Source organism: Lagenorhynchus albirostris, chromosome 6, assembly GCF_949774975.1.
Source record: "Lagenorhynchus albirostris chromosome 6, mLagAlb1.1, whole genome shotgun sequence".
Lineage (NCBI taxonomy): Eukaryota > Metazoa > Chordata > Mammalia > Artiodactyla > Delphinidae > Lagenorhynchus > Lagenorhynchus albirostris.
Window position 1 is genome coordinate 94810247 of NC_083100.1, and position 27389 is coordinate 94837635.

The 27389-nt window shown below is 47.1% G+C and overlaps 1 protein-coding gene and 1 pseudogene across 1 annotated transcript in view; one reads left to right on the top strand and one right to left on the bottom strand.

Annotated features, from left to right (window-relative positions):
- MGAT5 (alpha-1,6-mannosylglycoprotein 6-beta-N-acetylglucosaminyltransferase) overlaps positions 1 to 27389 on the bottom strand; it is a 364482-nt gene that overhangs the window by 207989 nt on the left and 129104 nt on the right. Inside the window, exons 3-4 of the mRNA XM_060151522.1 lie at positions 17849 to 18238; positions 2214 to 2378 (exon numbers count right to left, since the gene is read on the bottom strand). Coding sequence (XP_060007505.1) covers positions 2214 to 2378; positions 17849 to 18089 — 406 coding nt within the window. The 5' untranslated portion in view covers positions 18090 to 18238. The remainder of the gene's footprint in view (positions 1 to 2213; positions 2379 to 17848; positions 18239 to 27389) is intronic.
- Positions 24035 to 24394, top strand: LOC132521859 (histone H3.3-like; annotated as a pseudogene).

A 27389-nucleotide genomic window follows, 5' to 3' on the forward strand; every position in this document is an offset into this window, starting at 1 on the left:
GACCTGGCAAATAAAAAAAAAAATATGTGGGTTATTTGACAAGATATAAAAAGGACCCTCCAACCTCTGGGGGAAATAAAGGAGGATGCCCGCATTCTTCATCCACATCTATAGCCACTGTGGCTAACGCAATGTCTGGGCAGGGAATGCATATGCACCCACACGCACAGAGGGACAAGTTTTTTGTTTTCTAACACACAGGTCAGCCAAAGAAACAGACCCTCAGTCATAAAGAACTTCCTTATTAGACAGGATATTAAATAGTCCAGGAAACTGGCAGCTCTTTGGGGAACATCTAAGAAAATGGTTGCACATTTTTTCTAGGCTCACCCGTTTGGGATGATTTTATAAGTGGAAGCAAGAAAGAAGGAGCAAACACAATGTCTTCTCTACTTGGCACGAGGAGGTCTTCAGCTGAGCTCAGCAACAAAGCCTCACCCCATCCCAAATGCTTAAAGTCACAAAACCTGTGTGAAACCACGTCTCTGAGATGCTGAGAAGAGTAAATAAAATCACGTGCCTCCAAGGCTCTGGAACTGTACTGGTATTTACTGAGTGGTTGCTAGTTGGAAGGAAGGAGAGGAAACTAACAACTTTTTATCTGTGTCACAATCCATTTCTAGCCTGTCTCTTTCTCAATCGCCTCAATCCTACCCACCTTCAAAGTTTACCTTCTGACTGTGTCAGAAGCCTTCCACAGTCACCCCTGCTTAGAGCGACCATAATTGGTGTTATTCTAAGCATGTGTATTATTTTACTAATTGGCCAAGTAAAACTCCCGAAGGTATGGAGTGTGTCACACACGAGAGACGCAAACGAGTAAGAATGAGGTTAATTATCAAAGGCATAACTTTAAATTTGCTCCCTTTTCCCCAAAAGGAAACAAAATAAAATACTCTGGTTCTATAAATATCAGTAAAAACACAGTACAGTGGCACCTCTAAAGGAGCCCTAGTCAGAGCCAATGACTTTCAGAATGTGCTCGGAGATATATGTTAGCCAAGTAAACTAGCTCCATACACAGGGCTGGGATCCCACTTGAAATAAGTAGCCACCACCTGCCTTCCATTTCATTCCACAGTTTTGTACCCTGAGACTTGGAGCTCAGGCACCAAGTCTTCCTGTGAGCCTGGCACACAAACCAGACAGTCAGAGGCAGCTAGATCCCTTATCAGGAAGAGAATGACAGCAGACATGTTGACACAGGCCCTACAGGACAGAGGCGCTGGGAGGCAGCAGTGTTAGAGGCAGAGCAATCTTCACCAACCCCCCCCCCCCACATATAGGGTCCTGCAGAGCTGCCATGAAATCAGACAGGACCTTCTCAACAGCATCTCCTACTGGGAACAGGGGTGGAGGAGTGGAGGCTGGAGAGGCATGGGTTCCATTTATTAATCAGTAGCTCAACACAGTGGGAGGTTTTCTTGTCTAATTACAGAAGCTGTTGGAAACTGCAAGGGAAGACAGGATTTATGGCCTAGATGACACTGCCTCTGTGTTGTAATTAAAAGTTATTTTTAATACCTGTTTGGTGGAATACTTTGGATTATTAAAAATATATTTTGCAATTTAAAACTTGCTAAAGGGCAAAGAACACAGCAGAAACGTAATACAACAAGCTTGCCTGATGTGAAACAATTAAACGTTTTGACACTGGGAGGTGGGAAAGGAAAAGAATCTCTCTCCTACTTAAGGCTGTGAATTTCCTATAAGAAAGAGGGAAAGAAAAGCCAAAAAGGGCACTCAAGGGCTTCCCTGGTGGTGCAGTGGTTGAGAGTCCGCTGCCGATGCAGGGGACACAGTGCCCCGGTCCGGGAGGATCCCTCATGCCGCGGAGCGGCTGGGCCCGTGAGCCATGGCCGCTGAGCCTGCGCGTCCGGAGCCTGTGCTCCGCAGAGGAAGAGGCCACAGCAGTGAGAGGCCCACGTACCGCAAAAAAAAAAAAAAAAAAAAAAAAAAAAAAAAAAAAAGGAATTCCAGGAGCCCATTATGGGAAATATGCCATGGAGACCACCAGATATTACACATCATGAAGAGACTATAAAAGCATTTGAACGTGTTATTCAAAAATAAATTAAAAATGAGCTCTACAGGGGCCACACCAAGTTTATGGGATTTATATTATGCCAATAAGACCACTGTGCTCCTGTATTCTCTTCCGAGTTCGAAGCAGGCTTTGACTTCATGTCAGGGCATAGAATTGCAGTCCTTACCTGCCACATTAATTTTCTCAAGTGCTACCAAGCTGGGAACAGCTGTGGTGGAGTTGGTCAAGTTCGTCCCTGTGCCATTGATTACGAGGTTGTCCACCTTTGACTCTAACTTGCCAATGCGCTGCAAAATGTTATCCAACAACACAGCAAGAGTCTTCTTCAAATCTGTAAAAGAAAACGTACATAGTTTGAAAATCCTTTGGTCCCCGCACATTTGCCTGGTGCGCACACGCTCACCCTCCCTTTGTTTCTCTCTCTGACATGAACAACAAAAGGCGGCAAATCAAAAAGTACCACTTGAAGACCTGTCCTAACAAACCACCTCTTAAAGATGACGGAGGCCACATTCAAGTGGCCCAAAAAGTACAAAACAAATCAGTTCGCTCTGTAAGACAACTTTCGCGGTAAGTAACATTAAAATTATTCCTGGCTACTAGGTTGAGAGAGGAAACTCCATTACTCAGAATCCTACCAAAACACTCTGTTAAATTCTTCCTCGTTCTAGCATGGTGGTTACTGACACACTGAATGACAAGCCCAAAGTGTAGCAAGGCCCTGAAGTAACTTCCGGATCAAGTTCATTGTTAGGTTTTTTTTTTTTTTTTTTTTTTTTTTGCGATAAGCGGGCCTCTCACTACCGTGACCTCTCCTGTTGCGGAGCACAGGCTCCAGATGCGCAGCCCCAGCGGCCATGGCTCACTGGCCCAGCCGCGGGGCATGTGAGATCTTCCCAGACCGGGGCACGAACCCATGTCCCCTGCATCGGCAGGCGTACTCCCAACCACTGCGCCACCAGGGAAGCCCATTGTTAGTTTTTTTAGTGCTGTAGACTCTCGCATGTCCAAATTTTTTGCAAAGTCTTTACTGCTGTTGGTTACATATGGTAATACTTAATAAAAGCTACAGGTCCAGATTCCAGACATGCTGGATAACCCAGAGTTAACTATAATGCAATTTAGGAAGACACTTAAAATAAAGACCAGATTCATTCATTCATTCGAGACATATTTATTAAACAACTACTATGTGCCAGGCATTGTTCTAGACGCTGGGACGCTGTTCTTTTCTGGTGCTTACATTTAAGAGTTGATTCTCTATCTTACGCATCTGGCTGTAGGTTATAGAGAAGTGTTCTTCTCTCTGGATAAATTACAGACACATTATCTTCATGCCTACGTAAGTATTTACTAAGTTTGTATACAAGGTATTCTACACACACAGAGAGAAATTAAGTTAGCCCCCTCTCCTGTGGAAACTCATAATCAAAGAAAGATAGTCTGACTTGTACATGTGATAAAAGCAGGAGGACCACAGGATACCCATCTAGGTGAACAGAATTCAGACTCGCTTATGAATTGGGAGTGGGCCAGGGGAGTAGGACATAAGTGGAGGGAAGAGGATGCAGAAAAGTCCTGAACTGAGACAAATGGGAAGTTGTCACCTTCTATTCTGCTGGGAACAGAGCACACTAGCGCCGAACAGGTGCTCTGATCCGGCCAGGAAAGAAACACACACTGGATCAATCCACCAACCCCAGAGCACAGCCCATGACCCTCCACCAACAGGCATGCAGGCCTCCTACTTTGCCAGGTCAAGAGAGACACTCATCTGAACAGAAACAAAGGTGTGTGTGTAATTGACATGGAATTTTGCATCCTTGGTGGTTTACAGACGCTTCACCGAAGCTGACTAAAAACTACGAACAGAAACAGAACCCACGTCTTCATCCTGAAAGTCTGGTTCTATGTGCTTATTAGCATAATCTCAATCGTTCCACCACACCCAACACCAAACATCAGACTTCTTCACCACGTTAAGATCTGTAGCAGACTGTTCATTCACTCACTCTAACAAACATCTGACCAGGTCTGTTTTTTGCTCTTCAGTGTGTACCTTACCCACAGGTAGTAAGACAAGCTGGCCATAACATTAGAGCAATTGGCTAAAAATATGATTATAACAAAGAAGGTTAGAAGGGAACTAACAGTTCCTGAACGCCTATCACGTGCCATGCACACTTATAAGGAATTCCATTTATCTTCACATTCTCCATGAAGCACGTATGACTTCATTTTACAGAAGAGAAAACTGAGGTTCACAGACAGAAAGTAATATGCTCATGGTTAAAGAGATACAAAAGCACAACGCAGACTCGACTCAGGTCTGCCTAATTCCCTGACATCTCAGTGTGACCAGCCAGAAGTCGAGAGGCTGAAAAAAGAAACCAAGCATGAAATTCAGTGACTTTCATCCACAGCGTAACGATTAAGGGCTTATTAGACTCTAATCACTTCCTAGGTTTGAGTCGTCTCTCTCCATTTTTGCATCCTTATTTGTACGAGTTGAAAGAATAAGCCTACCTCTTCGGGGTTGTAATGAGGACTTAATGAGTTAATATGTTTTGAACACTGCCTGGCACACAATAAGCACTACATAACTGTCTGTTACATAGATAAATAAAAAATAAAACCTTTGGAAAATGCTCTCATCCTTCCTGGAGAAATCTCTCCCTGAGTGATGCAAAGCTTTACCGTTTTATCCAAAGGGTCATGAGATCATTCTCCTCCAGGGGCTGCAGTCCCACAGTCAGCATGACTCACAGCCTGTCCCTGACACATCATTGGCTGGCGTGGACAGCAGGAGTCAGCCACCGGCTCTGCTCTTACACTGAATCTAAAGCACTGCCCCCTTCTCCAGAGCTCTGAAGATTGCCAGAGGACAGTCACACAGACAGGGGCAATGGTGCCACTCGGGGGCTGTATTCACTGTAAAGAAACCACTCCTCAGATAAATGATATCAATCTCCCCCATCTCCAGCCTCTTTGCCCAGAGCCTGAATTATCAGCCAAGGAGTCCACATGTAAAAATGGCATTTAACTCTTACCAGCAATTGTCATCAGTCAGACGCAGAGGCCCTGACCCTCCAGTTTGGGTTAACTCAGGCTTTCTCAACTTTGACACAACTGACACTTGGGACCAGATAATTCTTTGCCCTGGGGCGGGGGGGGGGGGAGGCAGGGGATGGGAGAGGCTGTCCTATGCATTTAAGGTGTTTGGCAGCATCCCTGGACTCCAGGCATTAAATGACAGTAGCAATCCCCCCATGTGACAATCAGAAATGCCTCCAGACTGCACCCCATTTGAGAACCACTGAATTAAGCACACTCCCCCAACGCTTGTCTTCCCCGCTGCCCTTCTGTGGAGATGTCCAGAGAGAATCCGGACAGAAGGGTTACGGGAGAGGGAATGAAGTGTAAGAACACAGTCACTAAACTGGCATTCTGTGTGACTTCCATGGTGGCACTGCTACAACTATGATGGGAACTACAATGAGGGAAGGTGGGAGCGGACAGCAGCCTAGCCCATGCTGCAGGTCTCTTAAGGGCTGGTAACCTTTTGCCCTTTTGTTAAAAGGTAACAGGACTACTGGACAGAGTCCCCAACCCACAATTTTTGGTGATAGTCACTGATGGCACACAGCTTAGGTAGAATACAAAGTTGTCACATCAGTGTTAAGAAGACATTCTTCCTTGATTCTTAAAATACAGTCCATCGGGCTTCCCTGGTGGCGCAGTGGTTGAGAGTCCGCCTGCCGATGCAGGGGACACGGGTTCGTGCCCCGGTCCGGGAAGATCCCACGTGCCGCGGAGCAGCTAGGCCCGTGAGCCATGGCCGCTGAGCCTGCGCGTCCGGAGCCTGTGCTCCACAACGGGAGAGGCCGCAACGGTGAGAGGCCCGGGTACCGCACAAAAAAAAAAAAAAAAAAAAAAGATACAGTCCATCAATAAATGTGACCCCCTATCTCTTGTTGATCCCCCCTACATAGATGGACCTTTTGTGACTGTGACATGGTACGAATAAAGGAATTCATGATGATGATAAGGTGTTGATGGTCACCGTCACCACTACTGCCCCAATACTACCACTGCTGCTACTATCGCTAAGGTTGCTACTGCTGCTGCTACTACTATTGCTACTATTATTACTGCATTGTTGCCACTGCTACTAGTGCTGCCACTGCTCCTCCAGCAGCACCACCAGCATCACTATTTACTGAGCCCTATGTGTCAGCTACTGTCCTAAGCACTTTCCGTGGATTAACTCACTTGATCCTGCCAAGACAATATGAGAAACGTGTTGTCATTCCCATCTCCATTTCACAAATGGGTAAACCACAGTACCTAGAGGTTAACTAGTTTGTCCCACGCGTCTGCAGATCCAGTGTCCAAACCCAGATAATCGGGTTCCAGACCCAACAGCTCTTACCCTCTATGCTACAATGCCTCTTGAGGACCACTATGGACCTGCCGGCCAGCAAGCATCTCTGACCTGCTACTTCTGAACACACTTAGCAGGGATTATTAACTCCTGAGCTTCTGCCACGTGTTTCTGTTAAACCATATCCCAGCCACCCTCAAGACTCGTGATACCACCGTGCTGTGAGCAGCTCCAACACTACAACGTAATGAAGAACTTATCTTTCTATATCGTCTCCCTTAAAATGAAAATGGAATATAAGACTATCAAAACCTTAGCCTCTCTAGACACTCTACCTGAGCAGGCATGGTTTCTCTCCTAATATGGGGGGGAAAAAAAGTTCATTTTCAACTCAAGCAGCTATTTGAGTCACAATTTCAAGGCAGTCCAACACAAGATAAAAGATACTGTGTCAATAAAACACACAAGGGCAAAGATGATCCCAAGCCCATCTTCGTGTCCTTACCAACTGGCACAGTAATCAGTAAGTGTGTGTCACCTAAATGAATAAGTGAGTGAATGAATGAACCAACAACTAAATGAACTACATTTAGTCTTCCCACAAAGAAGGCTAAATAAACTATACCTTTCTAAGTGATGAAATTGTTTCTCACCTTTGTATTTCACAGCTAACCCTGCAAAAATTGTTAAGAGTTTTACTGCAATCTTAAACTAATACCAGAGTATGTTTGTATATTTTCATCTTAATGTTAACCCATATATTTGATAAGACTGAACACCCAAGAATAATTTCTATACAGTTTAATAAAGAAATGAAGATGAAAACATTCCTCCAAATTCTAGTAGAATATTTTCATATTTATCATTGTGTTTTAAAGTTATTACAGCCATAAACTGTATCCTCAGCAGGATTACAATTCCCAATTACTAACAGGCTTTCAAAATTTTGTTTGTGCTTCAAAGCCTCAGTAATAAAAATTTAATCCCAACATTACTACTGCAATTCTGCATTCCGAAAACTTACTGTCCGTGATAAAGATGAGATCAAAGTAGGTAAAAACATTTAAAATGTCCCTCTGGGGAAAGGAAGCTTTTCGTTTCTATCATGCCAGGAGTTCTCTGATAAAGGGTGAGATCAACAAAATCTCAGAACAGGTGCTCTGGCAGCTTCTGTAAATTTTCATTTCCTGAAAGCCATGACATTAAGGATAAGAGGGGCTGGAAGATGCTGCCGCATCCTTGAGCAGGACAGTCAAGGAGATATCACTGCCAGCTACACCTTCCCCCGTAGCTGGAGTCCAAGGAGATGAAATATCAGGAGAAAGGGGGGGTCCTGCTGGTGGAAAAAGGTCTGTCGGTTTAGAAGTCTATCAGCTAACACTGTGAGACTGGGTGGTAAACCCTGATTGCCCAGATCAGCAAGTCAACTGAGAAAGGTCAGTGCTTGAGGGCAGTGCCTCAAGGCTGGTCCCACCCCATTCCCCTGGGACACGCTTCCCAAAGCAGTGGTTCTCCAGCCTGCTGTCCATCAGGCTTGGCTGTGGAGTCAGAGGTACCAGGTCCCATCCTCAAGCTGCTCAGTCGGAACTTTCAGAACCTGCATGTCAAGGATTCTGGGCACACACAATCGAGAACTACATTTAAGATACAGCCGCCACGATTCACTGGCACAGAAGCAATAAGCAAGGACTTACAGCGGAACTGCCAGAGATCATTTACATCTGTGCTTGTTCCTAATGCAATTCCTTCTCTACCGTGGCCGTGTTTCCCCGCCCCCCAGTCCAGAGCAGAGCTGGAACAGCAGGACCACAGAGCAGATTCACTTGCTGCTCCAGAGAAGCCAGCAAAAGACAGGGCGCTAATGAGAAAGGAAGGCGCTAATGAGAAAGGAAGGCGCTAATGAAAAAAGAATTAACCCCAAACTCTCATTCCCACTGACTGCCAGGAATGTCAAGTTTCATCAGTTACATGTTTGAAAATTAATTTTAAAATGACCTTTCCACAGAAAGATAATACGGTTAGAGTAATGACCAAAATACAGTCCATTCATTATGTACAAGGACATTCGAGACAGTGTTAGTTATAAAAGAGAACAGTGCTATTTATTATAGATAAGCAGTGGACACTACCCAAATACCCAACAAAAAGGTTACATCATATGGTGTCCATCTATTCCTAAAATGGAATAAATCGCTAGACTGGAGGCCAGAGAGCAGGTCTGTTCTGTCATCTCTGTTTACTGCCACAAGCTATTGACCTCAGGAGCTCAATAAATGTTTATTGAATGGTTGGATGAAAAAGGAAAAGTGTATGGCCATTAAAAAAATATATAATGGACAGGGAAATAAAATAAAGATGAGTTCAAAAAGCTCTATGTAAAATATTCCAGTTTTTAAAAATGAGCATACACACACATATATATCTGCATTTAAATAAAGGATGGAGAGAAATCAAATTTACCTCGTTTGGGGGTAAAGAGTGTTTTATCTCTTAATTTATAAGAATGCAAAGCTGCGCTTGGGATCATCTCTGCCCTTGCGCGTTTTACGGACAATATCTTTTATCGTGTGTTGAACAGCTTTGAAACAGTGACTCAAACAGCTGCTGGAATGGAAAATGAATTTTTTTTTCCTTTCACATGGGGACAAAAAAGAAGCCAGCCCAGGAAAAGTGCCTGGAGGGTCCCAGGTTTTCGACAGCCTCATATTCCAGAAGCTCTGAATTTTCTATAAACGTTCACATCATTCTGACAATCACAAAGGCACGAAATGCTACTTGAAAATGCAACCAGTACCGTGTATTCTACCCTCGGAACTCAAGGATACTGGCCACAGGTACCCTGATGTCCCCTCCCCCCTCCCAAGAAGTATCTCGGTCACTGACGCTCACTGCTTCATCTCAGCTGGGTTCCTCAAGCCCCCCCGGTGGACAACTCACCGGCCCCTAAACTCACAAATATGCCCTTCCCCCTGCAGCTGTCACAGGCCGTCCAGGTCACAAAGGGAACAATCATCACCCAGTGAAAGAGCAGCTCAGAGGCACTAACTGCCGAGCTCTCCTGGGTTAGCTGTACGGAATGAAGCTTTGACTTGAACTTGTACCTAGACGTAAATGCTATTCCTGTGCTGGGGGAAGGCTCACTAGTATTTCAAGGAACTTCTAGGCAGCAGAATCTGAGAAAGAATCCTATCTAGGCCTGTGGAGGATAGTGAACTGCTTTACGGAATCTGTAAACATCCAGACGGAGCTCTTGGGCTGCTCTCTCCATCTTCCTAACACTTCGCCAGCTGTATGGAATAGGACTCAAGCCGACTTAGCCCTCTGTGTAGAAAAGGACTCAGGCTCTGAAAGGTCAAGTCCACTGACACCCGTAGTCCCCACTGACTCCAGGGCATCTTCCCTGTCGGGAAAGGGCAGCCGTAGCACAGTCCTCCCTGCTCACTACCCACACCAGAAACTGTGCCCCAATGGTGCCCACTTCAGAGACGAAGGGAGCTCGGCCACGCCTCACTTATCCCACACCACAAAGGACAAGCTTTATCTTTTGAACGGGAGGAGAATGACAATCACGTGTCCCGTTTCTATGATGCCAAGGTCACTCTGGAGCTAACACACCTTTGGAAAGGGATCCAGGGAAGAGCCGAACAGCACCTCCCTGGAGTTCAGAGCAGCAGGTCTCAAGCCCGGCTGGGGTGGACCCCAGCATCGGTGCTGTCACAGCAGCCCAGGGGATTCTGGTGCACAAGCCTTGGGCATCTTGTTTCATTAGCAGTGGCTGGCGAGCCTGCCCTCCTCCAGTCCACAGCTTATTTCTTCTCCTGTCTGGTCGTGCCCCGTCCCCTGTAAACCCTAAAAGCAGCTATATAAACAGGCTCCTGAAGCCCTGTGTTCAAATGAATAAACAATGTCAGCTCTACATGGACAATTCTGGTTGGGTGGTAACTACTGCGGGTCCGTGTAGGCCAGGGTTAGTGATAACTCATAATAACGAACGCATGTTACTAAGCTAAGTGCTTTGATAAGCTCGGTCACGTGCAATCCTATGAGGTCAACAAGTCTATGAGGTCAGTGATATTATATCCTCTATTGGACAAAAGAGAAGACAGTCTTTTAAAACATGAGTGACTTGCCCAAGGTCACACATCTAGTAAGGAGACCTTCCACAAGCCACAACATCTAGTAAGGAGACCTTCCACAAGCCACAACTAAACACGCTTCAGCTGCTTTCCAGAAGAAACAACGGTTCCCACGTCAGGATCGTGCATAATAGCTACTTGGAGCCACCTGGACACCAAGTCCATAGGGAATCTCTTCTTGTTTCCTCACTAAAAACATTACTGTGTTACTGTGATTTTCTTTTTGTTTTTTTTTTTTTGGCCGCACCCCTCGGCTTGCAGGATCTTAGTTCCCCAAGCAGGGATCGAACCTGAGCCCCTTGCAGTGGAAGCGCAGAGCCCTAACCACTGGACCGCCAGGGAGTTCCCACTGTGATTTTCAAACTAGCCTCAGCTGTAACTGTACTAGACAGAGTCAGGGTGGAGGGGACACTGCTGCTATTCACTCATGGTTCCTACTATGTGCCAGGCACGGGCTAAGGCCCTGGGGCACAGCAGGGAACAAGAGAGACAGGACTCCCTGCTCTCTGGGGGCTTCCATTCTAATAGGGGAGACAGATGATAAAGACAGTAACATGATAGGTAGTTTAAGTGTCATGAAGAATGAGAATGAAGTAGGGGTGCGGCCCTACTTCTGATAGGGACCCGAAGGAGAGGAGGGAGGGATCTCTCTGGAGGAAGGGCATGCAGGTGGAGGGAACAGCAAATGCAGAGCTCAGAGGCAGGAAGATGCCCAGCCATTGTCCAAAAGCTGGTGCCAGAAGACAGCTGCACTGCCAGGCAGCATGAGAAGGGTGGACAGCTCTTCAGGGTGGCCGTGAGCTCTGCCCAAGCAGTTCTGGCAGAAAGAGCACCAGGACACCGCTGGGAAGGGGAGGCGCTGCACGGAAGATGAGGGACCTACTTCAGGGCAGGACTCTGAGGCAAATCCCTTTACACCTGTATCCCCTCCTCCCGCCAGGACTGGAAGCAGTGGTGTGGTGTGCAAGGAAAGGGCTTGAGGACAAAGGGAGTACAAGCAAGAGCCTCCAGTTCCTCCCGGAGACCCAGATTCCGACTGCACTCCCGTCTCAAACACACCCGAGGTCCTCCTCAGACATCCAAACTGGGCTGGGTGTGCCCGTGAACTTGGCCTGGCTCTGATGGGGATGCTGGGCGGGGGTCTTCTACCACAGGATCACTGGAAAAGCCCCAAGCCCCAAAGAGGCCCATTTGTAGGTCCAAGCTTTTGAAAGCAGAGAGCCTTTCCGGTATCACACCAGCCACGTCACTGTAGGGTAACCAAGTAACCTCCTGAGACACACCAAAGAAAGGGCCCAGCTCTTTTCTCCCCCATTTCGCTCCAAGAACAATGTTTTTCCCACAAAAACAAGGGTTTTTTCCCACAAAAACAAGGGTTCTGCTTAGGCGATGGTGGTTTTCCACATCACGCAGCCCTCCAAAAAACAGTCCCTTGATCAGATTTGGAGGAACAGAGGCAAAAAGAAAAAATTTAAACAATAAACCTTCACAGGCTTATCCAATGTAAGTGTTTTCTTCTTTTTCATAGGAGAGGTGGAACGAAACACACGGACAAGCCCTTGTCCGACTCTCAGATCGTTACCTAGGTCCGCAACGCAGGATGGGGGCTACATTTTTGGAGCAGCCTCAGGCAGCCACGCCAGCATCACAGTGAGGGGCCCCCCCCACTGACTTCTGAACCAACCCTAAGCGGTGTTTATGTCTTGGCAATGGACATCGCCAGGCCGACAAGGGCCACAGAAGCCCAAAGCTGCTACCCCCTCGCCAGCAACCAAAAACTCCCCCCTGGTTCTCCACCCCCTATGTCCTTAAGGAAACAGAAAGAACTTCCTTCCTCTTGAGCTCCCTGTGGAGGTGACAGTGGACAACAGGTCAGGGTCACGGCCGGCGCCAGGTAGGGGCAAGCCAGGCCAGGCTCCCTTGCAAGAGCATTCGTCTTCCTCATCTCCTCCGCCGCTTCCATCACACTGAGACCACAGCCTTCAGGGCCTCGGTACCCATGCCTTCTTCCTGATTCTCCCACATCAGCACCGGCCACACTGCCCTGTGCTCACCTTGTTCTAGCCGCAGCAGCCTCTGCTCTGCTCTTGGAGTGTGCGTGAGGCCTTAGGACCTGGCACACACCCTGCTTCACCTCAACCTCCCGCCTCCCACCCCACCCGGCAGCTCCTGAGCATCATTTGCGCTAAAACACACCTCCTGGGCTTCCCTGATGGCGCAGTGGTGAAGAATCCACCTGCTGATGCAGGGGACAGGGGTTCGAGCCCCAGTCCGGGAAGATCCCACGTGCCGCGGAGCGGCTAAACCCGTGCACCACAACTACTGAGCCCACGTGCCACAACTACTGAGTCTGTGCTCCGGAGCCGGCGAGCCACAACTACTGAGCCCACACGCCTAGAGCCCGTGCTCCGCAACAAGAGAAGCCACCGCAATGAGAAGCCCGCGCACCGCAACGAAGAGTAGACCCCGCTCGCCACAACTGGAGAAAAGCCTGTGCGCAGCAACGAAGACCCAACGCAGCCAAAAATAAATAAAATAAAATAAATAAAAAATAAAAGACACCTCCTGGGAGAGGCCTTCTTTGACCTTCTCCTCCAAAGTAGCTCCTCAAGTACTTTTTAAAAAATCCCATCTCCCTGTGTCATTTTTCTTCCTGGAATTTACTGCTATCTGTCATTCTCTTGTTTATTATTTCTCCCCCCAAATGAGTGCAGCCTCTGTGAGAGCAGGGACCCTGTCAGTCTTTTCCCAGCTGTACACACAAAGCATCTACTGCACTGACAGACACGAGCCCACGGCACAGACATTGCCCAAAGTGCCAGGCTGGAAGGATAAGAGCCAATCCCGGGGACGGTCTAGGCCCAAGGAGTTCAGGGAACCAGGAGACAGGAGGTAAGGCAGAGCAGGTGTACAGACCTGGAGGACAAGGGGGAACCAGGCAGCAGGGAAACAGAATATTGGTGGGGGGCTGGCAGAGAAGCTGAGGGCTCATAGCTGCTTCAGCCTGAGCTGGTGACCAGTCCAGGGCAGAGCGTCCAGCGCCCAGAGAATCAAGTAGGTGAGAAAAGTCAAGGTTAATAAGGTGCGGATGTACCCCTGGGTGGGGGAGGGGTGTCTCTCATCACCCTAGATTTCTATTCCTGCTAATTTGAGAACACAAGTGGACCAGGCCTGGCCTGTTAGATAAGAGGTGATCACTGGGCATCAGAATTTGGGTCAGGCCATTGGAGACAGAGACCAATTCACCTCAGAAACAAGCACAGCATTGACTGGGCGAGTGACACCATTCGGGGCGCAACTCCCAAGAAATCACAGACAGGCATGGCCCTGCCACGCGGGCCTGGGAGATGCAGCGGAGGCTGAGCTACAGACGGCTCTGGCCCCCATGCTCCTCCCCGCAGTGATAGAGAAGCACCCAGAAACGCCCTCCACACCCCAGGAATGAATGCTGCGACTGTTTCACACAGGCTGCCCCGGATATCTTCCAGGCACTACTTCTGAATGACCGCATCCCAAAAGAAAGTCAGAAGTCTCTCTTCAAATCACCAGAACGAGGATGGGGGGGGGGGGGGGGGGACACCATTTGAAAGTTCTTCTACTGTTGTTTAAGGACCAGTCAAACGAACAACCAACTGCATGTCAGAGACTGACAAATATTTTTGGCAAAGGACCAGACAGTAAACATCTTAGGCTTTGCACTCTCTGCAGCAACTACTCAGCTCTGGGATTGCAGCACAAAGGCAGCCACAGACAACACATAAACCACGGGGTGCTGGGTTCCAAACCCATATGAAAACAGGAGGATCCGGCCCAAGGCCATGGGAGTCCTGGGAAATTGTTGAGTCAAGGAGGGACACGATCGCACGAGTGTTTTAGAAGGAACTATGGGGACTACTGAAAGATGGAGTCAGCACACTTTAGATGTTATGTGAAATAAATACTGGTGCTGCCACGTCGCTCTGTTATTACAGTTGTTATAAACAAATGGCAGTGTTTGTGTTTTAAGGAAACTTTATTTACACAGACAGGCAGAGCTCCAAATATGACCCACAGGTCATGGTTTGCTGAACTCTTCTGCCCTAGCATCTCAAGTCAGGAATTTTAATCTAAAATCAGCTACTATGATTCTTCAAACACCTGCCACAGCTACTTAGGACAAATTTGTAGCACATTAAGAGCCTCTGATTATACCAATATGGGTTGGGAGAAGGAAGAGGTTTTTTTTTTTTTTTTGGTCTATTAACTGGATTCGTTCAAACCAGACACAGGTCCCAGCCAGAGGGTTAGCTCTTCACTGGTCCAGAACAGACATCCAGGCAGTGCTCTGTACATGGGCTGCATCTGTGGCAGAAAAAGAGACTGCACACCAATGGCTCACGCATCCTCATCCCCACTCCACCAGCCCAGCTAAACCACTGTACATCCATCCGACAGTCTCCATACTTCCATCTGACACATGACATCACCACCAGAGCTGCCTGGCAATTGACATGCCCACAACTGCTAGTGATGGGTTCCAGGGGAAGCACACTTCATCAGAATGGCTCTCCAGCTTTCCAGGACTGGCTCTGGACTCTACCATCTGGCTCAATCCCAGTTGCTGACACCAAGAGCTGAGAACCAACTAGCCTGGCAAATTTCAAACAATAAAATCCAGTTATCTGCTCCGTAAGAAGATGCTGTTAGATGGGGTTTGCTGTTTCCAGTCTTCGTGCAGTAGTTCTCCAAGGTGGGGAGGAGGGAAATTTTGCCCCCCAAGCCCGGAGACATTTTTGATGCTACTGGCATCTAGTGGGCAGAGACACCAGAGATGCGGCTAAACATCCTACAAGGTACAGACAGTCCCCCACTCATAGAATTATCTGGCTCCAAACATCAATAGTGCTGAGATGAAAACCTATGTCTGGGTAAGACTTCATCACATGATGATTCCCAAACCTCAAGCACCAACGCACAGTCCAATTAAGTTCCCAAAACCCAGCTCCAAAGGCCACTTTGATTGGCATGTCGAGTTGATGAGATGAAAGAGAAAAATACGTTAGAGGTGCCGATGGGGCCCGTTTGGTTGTTTCTTTGTTGTTTTTGAGGAGAATTATTATTTTGCTAAGGTTCGTCTGTAAACGGAGGAAGTTGAAATAAATTTCTGTAGTTTCTTTGAGCTCCAAAGTCCTTTGATTACAAGCATATACAGTGGTTCATATTCTAACAGACTACTCTGGGGTTTTTGATATCTTTCTAAAAAACATACTGCCTCGGTCAGGCTGAAAAGCTAACACCAGATCACTGCTCTTTAAGAGTGTGGAGGAAACCTACCCTATGAGATGCTTAGCAGTACACAAGAAATAAAACTGGTCGAAACAACTAGAAAAAATAAAGTCTATAAATTTACCATTCATGTGGCTTCTTACTTCCCACGGTAAAGGTTTGAGAGAGACCGAGATAAACAGAAGGAGGAAGTTACTACAGGACTAGACCTCTTTCCCTCCAAGTGTTAACGTGGAATGCACTGAACCAGAAACTGAAAAACAGCATCGGTTTTACTTGTGACATTTACTTGTAACCCACTGGTAACACCAACGACGATAGTTTGCTTTCTCTTTTTCTGACGGTTTACCTATAACATTTGGGAATTATTACAGAAGATCGAAGTCAATGAGTAATTTAAAACGTACCCTCTGAAAAACTACCTAGCTGTTTTTCAAAGTCAGCTCTCAAGGAAGTCTCATTTTTTGATCCATTAGATTGAAAAAGGTGACATTTGATTTAGACATATTAAAAACCAGTGCCTACAAATCTTGAAGGAATAGATTAAAAGCAGACTGTGTGATCATTCAAATAGTAGGCACTGAAAAAGAATGTCCACATTGTATGTTAAAAGCAACCATTTCCTCCTTACCAACAAATATATATGTATATAATTTTTATATCTATATATTTATAAAATTAAATTAACTAATTATATATATAATTTTAAAATAACCGAGTTTCCTGGATCCTTTAGAAAAGAAAAAATGTATATGTAACATTGAGCATGATTTCCTATGTTTAAACTCAAGCTTCAACCTGTGGCTACACATTTTATTTGACCTCTACATACTTCAAAGACCTTGAATGGGTCACAAAGTAGAACATCGAACTCTCCCACCTTGCCCAACCCCACTCCTCTATCTGATTTATAGTATACCTCAGATCTCAAACCGTGAGGCCACTGAAGTCTCCCTTCAATGACCAGAACTGTCACTGCACAGTAACCAAGGTCATCTTCTGTGGATTAAGTCCACTCCAATACTCGGTGACCACAGGAGGGCTGGGACTTGGATTCTCCAAAATACAGTCTGATCTAAATTTCATTTGCAACTTTCGTTTTGTATTTGTGTGTGTATGTTTTTGTAAATATTTTATTTACACAAACATATATATACATATGTTTATGTGTGTGTATATATATAGTGTGTATACACATATTTCAGAAAGATATACACTGAAATGTTAATTGTGATTACTTTCTACAGTAGTAGATTCATATGTGATTTTCCTTTTTCTTCTTGATTTTTTTTTGCTTGTCTACAGCTTCCAACTTTTCTATATTAAGCCTAACTTTTGCTGAAAGAAAAATAAGTAATACTCCATATGTGTATTTTTTTTCACTCAACGTCATTTCAAAACGGATTTCAAGCACCTGACAAAAAAAGCAACGAGTACAGAAAGATTTCTTTCAAAGCGAGGGCAACCAGAGACCAGAGCAAGACACAACAGCGGTAAACTCTAAGGAAGCCAAAGGTTAAAACTATCAGTCAGCACGTAAGCCCTGATGTCCCTGCATACTGGCCAGGGGGAGGCACACGTTCGGCTCTGAGTTTCTTGGCGTCCGTAGGACATTCTTCCCCACCCTCCTTACCTCACGCCCACCAGTCCTAATTAAGGTTTGTTTAGGGAACGATAATGAGAAGATTTTTCTACATTCCCTGATCATCCCCCCAGATGAGATCATGCAGTCCAGCAATGTGTCCAGGGACGAGGAGGCAGCTGCAAATACAACCAACAGAGCGCCAACCAGGAAGCCCCACGGCTCCTGGCGCTAAGTGTCAGCGTGCACAAGAGGTCAGAATCTCCCAAAGGGCGTAGCTTTAACTTGCTAAAAGTGTCCCTCTGTGGGCAGTTTATCGCCATGAAGGTAGCGGCGAGGGATATACTCAATCCGTGACCAAGTCTGAGAGCCTCTGGGGTCCCTTGGAGGCAAAGCCACACTCAACGGAGGAGCCCCGGCAGTGTGGTGCTTACCGTAAGCTGTCATGACCCCCGCGTAGGGCCCATCCACCACATTTCTGTTTTCTTCTGCCAGCGCCTTGATGTACCTCTTGCTGAGGTCCAGGATCTGTTCCCGAAGCATGGAGCTGCTCTCGGGCTGAGTTCTCTGCTGGATGGTAAAATGCAAGAGCATCATACCCCAAATAAAGCCAAAAGTCACGAGGAAAAAGCCCAGCTTCTGAGAGGACAGCTTCCACGGAGTAAAGAGAGCCATTGCTCTCTGGCAACTTCACCTGCCCCGGGCTCTTACAGTGTGGAAAGGAGACACAAGTTCATGGTGTAGGCTGGGCTTGTGGGTTTCTCCGTCTCACTCCGTCTCACTCGGGCTCCTGCGTCAGCTGATTTCCTTTCCTCGTTTCCATCCTGCTGTGAAGAAGGGGGAAAGTTAGCAGAGTCTCCGGGCAAAAACACAGTGAAATAAACCAGAGCCTTGTTTTCACCCAAATAGCTCTAAAATGTGAACTTCCTTTTTTCTTAATCTGCCAGTTCCCTATCCTATGTTATGATTCGGGATCTGTAAATGGAGAGGGGAAATCTGGCTGGGTGGTGAAAAGCTGTACAAATACGGAGGAGGGAAATGTGTGTCTGCACGTGTTCACAGGTGTAGCAGGGCTGTTCCAGTCTGGACCAAGTTCAAAACAGGAAGCTTGTTCTGCAAGGTGGGGAGGAGATGGAAGGATATTTCACTGAATGTCAGCAAAAACCCAAGTGGAGGGTGGAGTCTCATCACCACCCAGCACTTCTGTGCCTCTGAAACTTGAACTTACAAAGTCATCATTATGTGCTCTAGCAAGGACAAGAGCCCGCAGCTGGAGAGGCGAGCCAGAAAGTGGACGCCCCTGGCGGGTAATCAGACGAGGAAAGGGGAGAGGGCCCCCCGTATTACTTAAGCACGGCCAGCTTTCAGTAGCAGTGTCCACAGCTGAGCTGAATGCCTCGGGGCCACCAGGTGGCCTTGCCCTAGGCACCAGCACAGAGAGGCTGGGCCAGGGGTACCCAGCCGTCTTTCCGTGCTAGCTGCCACAAGTGACACCTGCACCACACTCCTCACTTGCACACTTGAGCACAGGAAATGCGGGGCACACGATGGCCTGCTTTTTTGTGGTTCTCATTTTCACTCACACCATGGGACAAAATGCGAGGTTAAAAGCCATCGTTTCAATACGAATGCAGCCAGATCCTACCTGGTACCAGCACAGGCCGGACAACAAATGGCACCGCGTTTTAAGCAAAGGCTGAGCATGACCTCCTACGAGGGACTAACCCAGGATGTATTCAGAGTGTGCCTATGTTTCAGATCAAAGGATTCTTCTTCCTAAGCAGCCTAAGAAGAAATGACAACAGGATCCTGGGACAGTTAGCTTTCAGCGTCTGCGATGCAGCGGATCTGTGTCGGTCTTCCTCTCTCACTCTTCTCCTCGCCTATCAACAGAGTCATCAGTACCTGGTAGTACCTCTACTGATAGTAAATGATAAATAAATTCTAGTTATGTCCCAGGCACTGTGATAGATGCTGTTTGTGCCTTAGTTCATTGAATTCTTGAAACAGTCCTATACGGTAAGAACTATTAATGTTATCATGTCTGTTTTTTTTTATGTCTGTTTTATAGATGAAAAAACAGGGACACAGGGAGATTAACTTGGCAAAGGTCAGCCAGCTATGTGGCAGAGGAGGGATAATCTAGGGATAAGCCAGCCCAGGAGTCAGTAAACCACACCCTGCCTTGCAAGGCCATCCTTCCTCCCCAGTTTCTTTATGACCAAGAATGGTCTGCACATGCTTAAAGCGCTGTGAAAAGCAACAAAGACTATGTGACTGAAATCTTATGTAGCTCAAAAGCCTAGAACATTCACTCTTGGCCCTTAACAGAAAAAGTTTACCAACTGCTGAATTCTAGGCCAGTGGTTCTCAAAGTGTGGTCCCTAACTCAGCAACAGCAGGAGCATCAGTGAGAGATGCCAATCCTCAGGCCCCACCCCAGACCAACTGAATCAGCAACGCTGGCAGGGAGGGGTGTCCAGCATCCTGTGTTTCAATCAGCCATCCAGGCGATTTTTTGTTGTTGTTTTTTGGCTGCGTTGGGTCTTCGTTGCTGCGCGCGGGCTTTCTCTAGTTGCGGCGAGTGGGGGCTGCTCTTCGTTGCGGTGCACGGGCTTCTCATTGCGGTGGCTTCTCTTGTTGCGGAGCACGGGCTCTAGGCGCAATGGGCTTCAGTAGTTGTGGCTCACGGGCTCAGTAGTTGTGGCTCGCGGGCTCTAGGGCACAGGCTCAGTAGTTGTGGCGCACGGGCTTAGTTGCTCCACAGCATGTGGGATCTTCCCGGACCGGGGCTCGAACCTGTGTCCCCTGCACTGGCAGGCGGATTCTTAACCACTGCACCACCAGGGAAGCCCGTCCAGGTGATTTTGATGACCACTCCAGTTTGAGAGGCCTGGATGCAGGCAGACGGACGCCGTCACGATGCCACACCACCGCACTGGCAATCAATGCAGCGGGAGCTCCCTCTGGGCCCCCCTTTATCACATAAGTTCCTCTGGTCCATCGCTCTCCACTGTGATGCTCCTCCCCAGTCTGAAGTTGTAAAACACTTGTCTGTTTACCTTGCTTTTTTTTTTTTTTTACCAGTTTCTGTGTAGGATCCATGACATCCTTTAAGAGACTCCCCCGCTTATGTTTTCAGAGACAGAGAGTGACCCAAGGGGCACAAATAAAATACCTGTTGACTGAATGAGCTTGTCACCCAGGCACTGTGGCACTCCATTCAGCCCCTCTAACGTGGGCCAGATGATAGGCACCTGCCATCCACTCCTTCTACAAGGATACACTGAGCAAGGACCCACTTGTTGTCATCAGGCCCTGGGGACTGAACTGGGAACAAGACAGGGCTCCCACCCTCAAGTGGCTGACGCTTTAGAATCCACCCTTCTAACCGGTGCTTAGTTCCCCAGGAAATGTCTGCACTTCCTTTTCGATAACCCATGCCAGTTACCCGATGTCACCCCACGGCTGAAGGGATTTTCCCAGAGCAAGTAAACGAGGTGCTGTACCAAGAAAGACAGTCTCTGGTAATTTTCTTTTGCTATTTTAGGAGACAGCCGCACGTGCAGACAGGAATTACCTGTCAGCTTTCAGATAGGAAGCCCTGCTCCGCTTCCCCGATGAACCCCCCCTGCAGAAGCTCCTCAAGGCTGCAAAGTTTAAGCAAAGGAAAGACCAGGCTCAAGAACTGAGCTAGGGGCTTCCCTGGTGGCGCAGTGGTTGAGGGTCCGCCTGCCCATGCAGGGGACACGGGTTCGTGCCCCGGTCTGGGAAGATCCCACATGCCGCGGAGCGGCTGGGCCCGTGAGCTATGGCCGCTGAGCCTGCGCGTCCGGAGCCTGTGCTCCGCAACGGGAGAGGCCACAACAGTGAGAGGCCCGCGTACCAAAAAAAAAAAGAACTAAGCAAGGACCCAGTACAAGGTGGCGTGCTTCTCTGCCTTGACCTTGGGGACAGTCAGGACCACCCAGGTGGTGCATTTGAGGGGCAAAAGGATGGTCAAGAAACCCAGTCATGGTTAAATCTTTCCAGCTCAGAGACATAAAACTTTGGAGTGAAAAATCTCTAAGTTCAGAGCACAGTTCTGACTATTGAGGGCCCAGATTTTACGTGACTACAGAACTGCCAGAAATATTCCTTTCTCCGATGAAATCCAGAGTTTGAAATAACAGCATCTATATCAGCACACACACACAGAATTAACTTGGAATCTATCGCTACAATTCCTACTAGAAAGAAAGAATTTAAAGAGACTTTTCAAAATCATCATTAGGGAGACATCCCTAACTGCAACAGTAACAGGACAATAATAGGACAGCAATCCAAACCAGAGAGTGCTGGTGCCATGAGAGGACTTCATGATAATTATCAGTCATGGCTACGATATTAATCAACAGGCCACAGAACAACAGTCATCAAAATGCTGTCAGTCGGGCTCAAAATCTGCCTGCCTCCTGATCTCCTAGCAAACAGCTGGGTCCTCTCCCAAACTGGATTCAGTAAGGCACAAAGAGGGCGACACAGTGTACCTCAAAAGGTCTTGTTGCCAACCAGAGTAGCGACAGCCCAGGGCCATGGCTTCATCTATCCTCCTCCAGAAAGAAGTTTGTACCAAGTCTGTTCCTAATATGTTACGCTTCTAGATTCATCACGGACACTAATCACCCTAATATGCATCTCCTCTATTCTTGTACTTGTGAGCAGCGTGCACTTCCTCCCTTCCCATTCACTCCTCAACGAAATGTGTGATCAAAGATCTGTGGCAAGGACGATGCAGGGGACGCGGGTTCGTGCCCCGGTCTGGGAAGATCCCACATGCCGAGGAGCGGCTGGGCCCGTGAGCCATGGCCACTGAGCCTGCGTGTCCGGAGCCTGTGCTCCGCAACGGGAGAGGCCACAACAGTGAGAGGCCCGCGTACAGCAAACAAAAACAACAACAACAAAAAATAAGATCTGTGGCAAGGAAATGCATCTTAATTTCAAAAATAAAAGTATATGAAAAGACACTCAACATCATTAGCCATTAGGGAAACCCAAATCAGAAGCACAATGAAATACCAATTCCCATCCATTAGGATGACTATAGTCAAACAAGACAGATAAGAGCAAGTGTTGGTGAGGATGCAGAGAAATGAGAACCCTATATATCCTGTGGGTGGGACTGTACAATGGTGCACCCGGTGTGGACAACCGTCTGGCGCTTCCTCAAATGATTAAACAGACAGTTATCATAAGACCCAGCTAACTCCACTCCTAGGAATTCTCCCGAAAGAAATAAAAGCATGTGTCCACACAAAAACTTATACAACGTTCACAGCAACATTATTCATAATACACAAAAAATGAAACAACCCAAATGGTCATCCACTGACAAGTGGATGACCAAAATGGGGCAAACCCATACAACGGAGTTCTATTCGTCAATAAAAAGAAATGAAGCACTGATACATGTTACAACATGGACGATCCCTGGAAACACCATGCTAAGTGAAAAAAGGCAAAAAGGCAGTCACAGAACACAACACATTGTATGATTCCATTGATATGAAATGTCTCGAATAGGCACATCTCTAGAAGTAGAACTTACAAGATTAGTTTCTTAGGGCTTGAGAGGATGGGGGATCTGGGAGGTGAATACTAAGGCGTAGCCAGGTTTATTCTGGGTGGTAATGAAAATGTTCTAAAATGGACTGTGGTGACGGACGCACAATTCTGTGGATATTCTAAAAAAAAAAAAAAAACCAACACTGAATTATATACTTTAAATGGGAGAATTGGATGATACGTGAAACATATCTCAATAAAGCTGTTACGAAAATAAAAGCAAGCCCACCTCCAAAGTTGGGGTAGAAGCTGAATTTGAAGACAGGCAGATAAGTCTCGGGGGCGCAATGTGGCCCCAGCAAGGAGCCACCCTTCCCCCACTGCCCACAGCACAGCCAAGGTAAGGTTGTGCCCTTACTAAGGGCTGACCACAGGCCCAGCGCCGGAAGCAAAGTACAGAGAAATGTGCCACCCCGTTTACAAGACACAGCTGTCCTTCCCAGCTCTGGATCAACCTCCCGGGCCACCCTCTGAGGCAAGACCTGCTTTGCCTGCCAGATGCCAATTTCTCAAACCACTTGAGGACGCTCTCAAAAACAGCCCCATGCCAATGGGGTCAAAGCCAGACTGATGAAGCAGTGAAGAAGTTCCGTCAGAGGCCCACCCACCATCCTTGGAGGACCACTTCTTACATCAGGACCTGTGTCGTCAGAGGATGGATGAGGCTGGAAATGCCCATCCCTTCAGGAGCGATGTCAGCCCCAACCAGAGAGATGTGATCTTCTCCTCACTGCCCACAGGACAGTCTCGACACAGCTTGCCGGTCCCACATTCCCATGGGTAGCACTGCTTGAACTGTCATTCACACACCTCTGCTGTCCTACTACGGACCACCGCATCTTCCCACCTGTCTTAAGATGGTGGCTGTCAGGGCCTACCTCTCGCCTCACCCTCGGCAGCAACATTCAAGAAATCCTAATTGTGTTCGCAGCCGCCGCCATGCGGTGGTTGCTCTCCAACGCCAGCGCCGCTCCAGCCGAAGGGGAAGACGGTAAGGGAGGAGGTCTCTATACACCATGGCTCGTACAGAGCCGACTGCCCGCAAATCCACCGGTGGTAAAACACCAAGGAAGCAACTGGGTACGAAAGCTGCTCGCAAGAGTGCGCCCTCTACTGGAGGGGTGAAGAAACCTCACCATTACAGGCCCTGCTGATTCGCAAACTCCCCTTCCAGCGTCTGGCGCGGGAAGTTGCTCAGGACTTCAAAGCACATCTGCGCTTCCAGAGCACAGCTCTTGGTGCTTGCAGGAGGCAGGCGAGGCCTCTCTGGCTGGCCTTTTTGAAGACACCAACCTGGAGCTATCCATGCCAAATGTGCGACAATTATGCCAAAAGACATCCAGCTAGCGCGCCGCCTACATGGAGAACGTGCTTAAGAATCCACTCTGACGGGAAACATTTCATTCTTTAAAAAAGTATATTCTCTTCTTCCTGCTATTGGTAGTTCCGAACGTTAGATATATTTTTCCCATGGGGTCAAAAGGTACCTAAGTACATGACTGTAAGTGGAAAAACGGGGGGCGACAGAAATCAGGTACCGGCAGTTTTTCCATTTTCATGTGTGTGTGAATTTTTAATATCAATGCGGGGACATGAAGCATTAATGCAAGTCAAAATGTTTCCGCGAACAAGTTTCAGCAGTTCAACCTTGTAACAATTATAAATAAACCTGTTAAATTTTTCTGGACTGTGCCAGCATTTGGATTTTTTTTAAAACAGGTAAATTTCTCATTGACTGAAACTAAATGGTGTTTGTAGCGTTTTTATCATACAGTGGATTCCATCCATTCACTATACTTTTCTAACTGAGGTGTCCTACATGTAGGTACATATTTTTAATGTTGTCTGTCTTCCGTGCTGTTCCTGTAAGTTTGCTATTAATATACGTTAAACTATAAAAAAGAAAGAAATCCTGAGTCTGCTGTGTTCATCCACGTTGCCTTGGAAACCCCGCCCCTGTCTCACAACTGAACCCCACATCCTGCCTAAAACCTCCCCTGGCTCCCTGGACTGAGGAGGGCGCATCCTCCTTGGAGCACTCCCAGCAGTACGTGCTCTTTCTAAAGAGCTTACCTACTGCTCTGTCGGATGATCTTTTCTTTCATTTCTCCGTAAGCTCTCTAAAGACAGGAAGTGCCAGGAATGGGACTGCCTTGCACACCGGGGATGGTCATTATGTGTTTGCCAGATGAAATAACAGGATGATGGGGATGAGATGATGAAACACAAATGAGCAGTGACCTCCAGGGCCACCTCCTGGTGTGAAGCACAAAGAAGCCAGGCACTCTGAGACTGTAAGTTGACCTCACCTTTTGGGAGTTTTTAACCCTAAGACCTGTCGCATAGCAGTGAAGGATCATTATGCCCTTGACTAGATGGGGTTAAACAGAAGGGGATATGGTGGTAGATGGGTACTAATGGGGGGAGGGGAAAGGAAAAAGAGCTTCAGAAGATAATTCTAGAAGGGGCAGTGACTGTGGGACCAAAATGATGTCCAAGATAAGGGATGAGAGGGGAAACAAGTTGAGGGGAACTCTGGGGGAGGCTGTTGGTTTCATCACTGGGTATCCGAGACGGTGACAGGAAAAGATCAGAAGGGTGATGAGGGGTAACTGAAGGAACTCCCCGTTGTATAAAGTATCTTCTCTTAAAACAACTGGTTAGAAAAAGTCTTATACTATAGAGATTTTCAGCAAAACTTCCACATACCTCTGTATGTGGAGTTTGAACTTTGAAATCCTACACTAATTTGCTCAGGAAAATTAATGCTTGGCAGTGGTCTTGTTTGCTCATTTTTTTATAAAATTCAGGTCCACATATCTACTCATGTAAAACTGCACAACAGCAAACACTATGAGACCCCGATTAAATGCTAGATGAGGGTCAGTCCTAAACTGTAAGTTTCAAAGACATGTGTCTGATCACTCCTAATTATAAGTAGCAATAAAAGTCTTTAGAGAATGCTAATGACTCAACTCTGAAACAATTTCCTACTACTTCTCTTTCCAGCCTCAGTACAAATTTACATTAAGAGCAACTTAGAGTGCTTGGAAAACTGTGTTAAAACAAAAATACTAGCCATTAACATCTGCTATCAGGGTGAATCTGGACTTCCACTATCTTGCAACCAAAATGCGGCACGGAAATCAACTGTGTGCTAACCCTGACATGAGTGCACACCACTCCCAACTCTGCTCACCAGAGCAGCTCACTGGCCTAGTCATCGACTTTAAAAGGAAATAGGATAAATGAAAATGTATAAAGTACCTTCATGCAGACTGGGACACTACATGAGATCTTGCTTAAGAACATAATAACCAAGCACAAACTCTTGATTCACAGAGAAGGACACTGAGGTCCCGAAAACGTTATGTTTCCAACTGGAGTCAGAATCAAACCGTAACTCAAGTCCTGCTTCCTGATCCGATTTGGTCTCCACCACACCAAGCTGTGTCTCTCAGCTGCCTGCAGAAACTCAAAATGGAAGAGACGTATCAATATGAAACACCAACCAGAAACCACAGTCTGGTGACAGTAAGGTACTGTGAGTCTACTGCGATGTCCCCCCAACCTCAAGGAGCTGGGAGAATCAGCAGATGAAAGGAAGAAAACATACATTCACGGAATTACTGGTGCAAGGCAGGCAGATGGCCTAGGCTGGGGTGGGAGTCTAGCTCTAAATATGGTGTGTTCTGTTATTAAAAGGAGAAACTGAGCAGGAGGGAAGGACAAGCAAAGCAGCCTTTTCTTCCAAAATAAGCCCAAATTCCTGGGAAGATGCTCCGAGGCTAGATGCTCACTCCCTGGACGGCTCGGTACCACCAAACTGAAGCCAGCCCCCAATATGAGGTGTGAGTCCTTGACAGCTGTGCTAGCCACGGGCTCTCCTCCCAATCTGTGGGGCAAAGGAGCCCAGGAACCAACGGTGGTGGGGATACTGCTGGAACACGTACGGACGGGCCCTTTCTCTTCCACTTTCCTGACTTGGTTCTCTGACAAATTCTGGGCCTTTATAAACAGGAAAAACACATTTGAAGTGAAAACAGCGTGTTCTTTTTAGAACCGGCTAAACAAGTCTTATCTTGAGTCACTAACCAAAAGACAACCGCTAAAGCAACACACCTTTGCTATTCTCGAGACAGGGGGAGAGGGGTGGCTGCCTGCTGATGCCTGGGTCAGATGAATGCCAAGGCCCGTCCCTTTTACTTCATTTTTTTTTATTTTTTGAATTCTAGTTTATTTATTTTTTTATACAGCAGGTTCTTATTAGTCATCCATTTTATACACACCAGTGTATACATGTCAATCCCAATCTCCCAATTCATCCCACCACCATCCCACCCCCTGCCACTTTCCCCCCTTGGTGTCCAT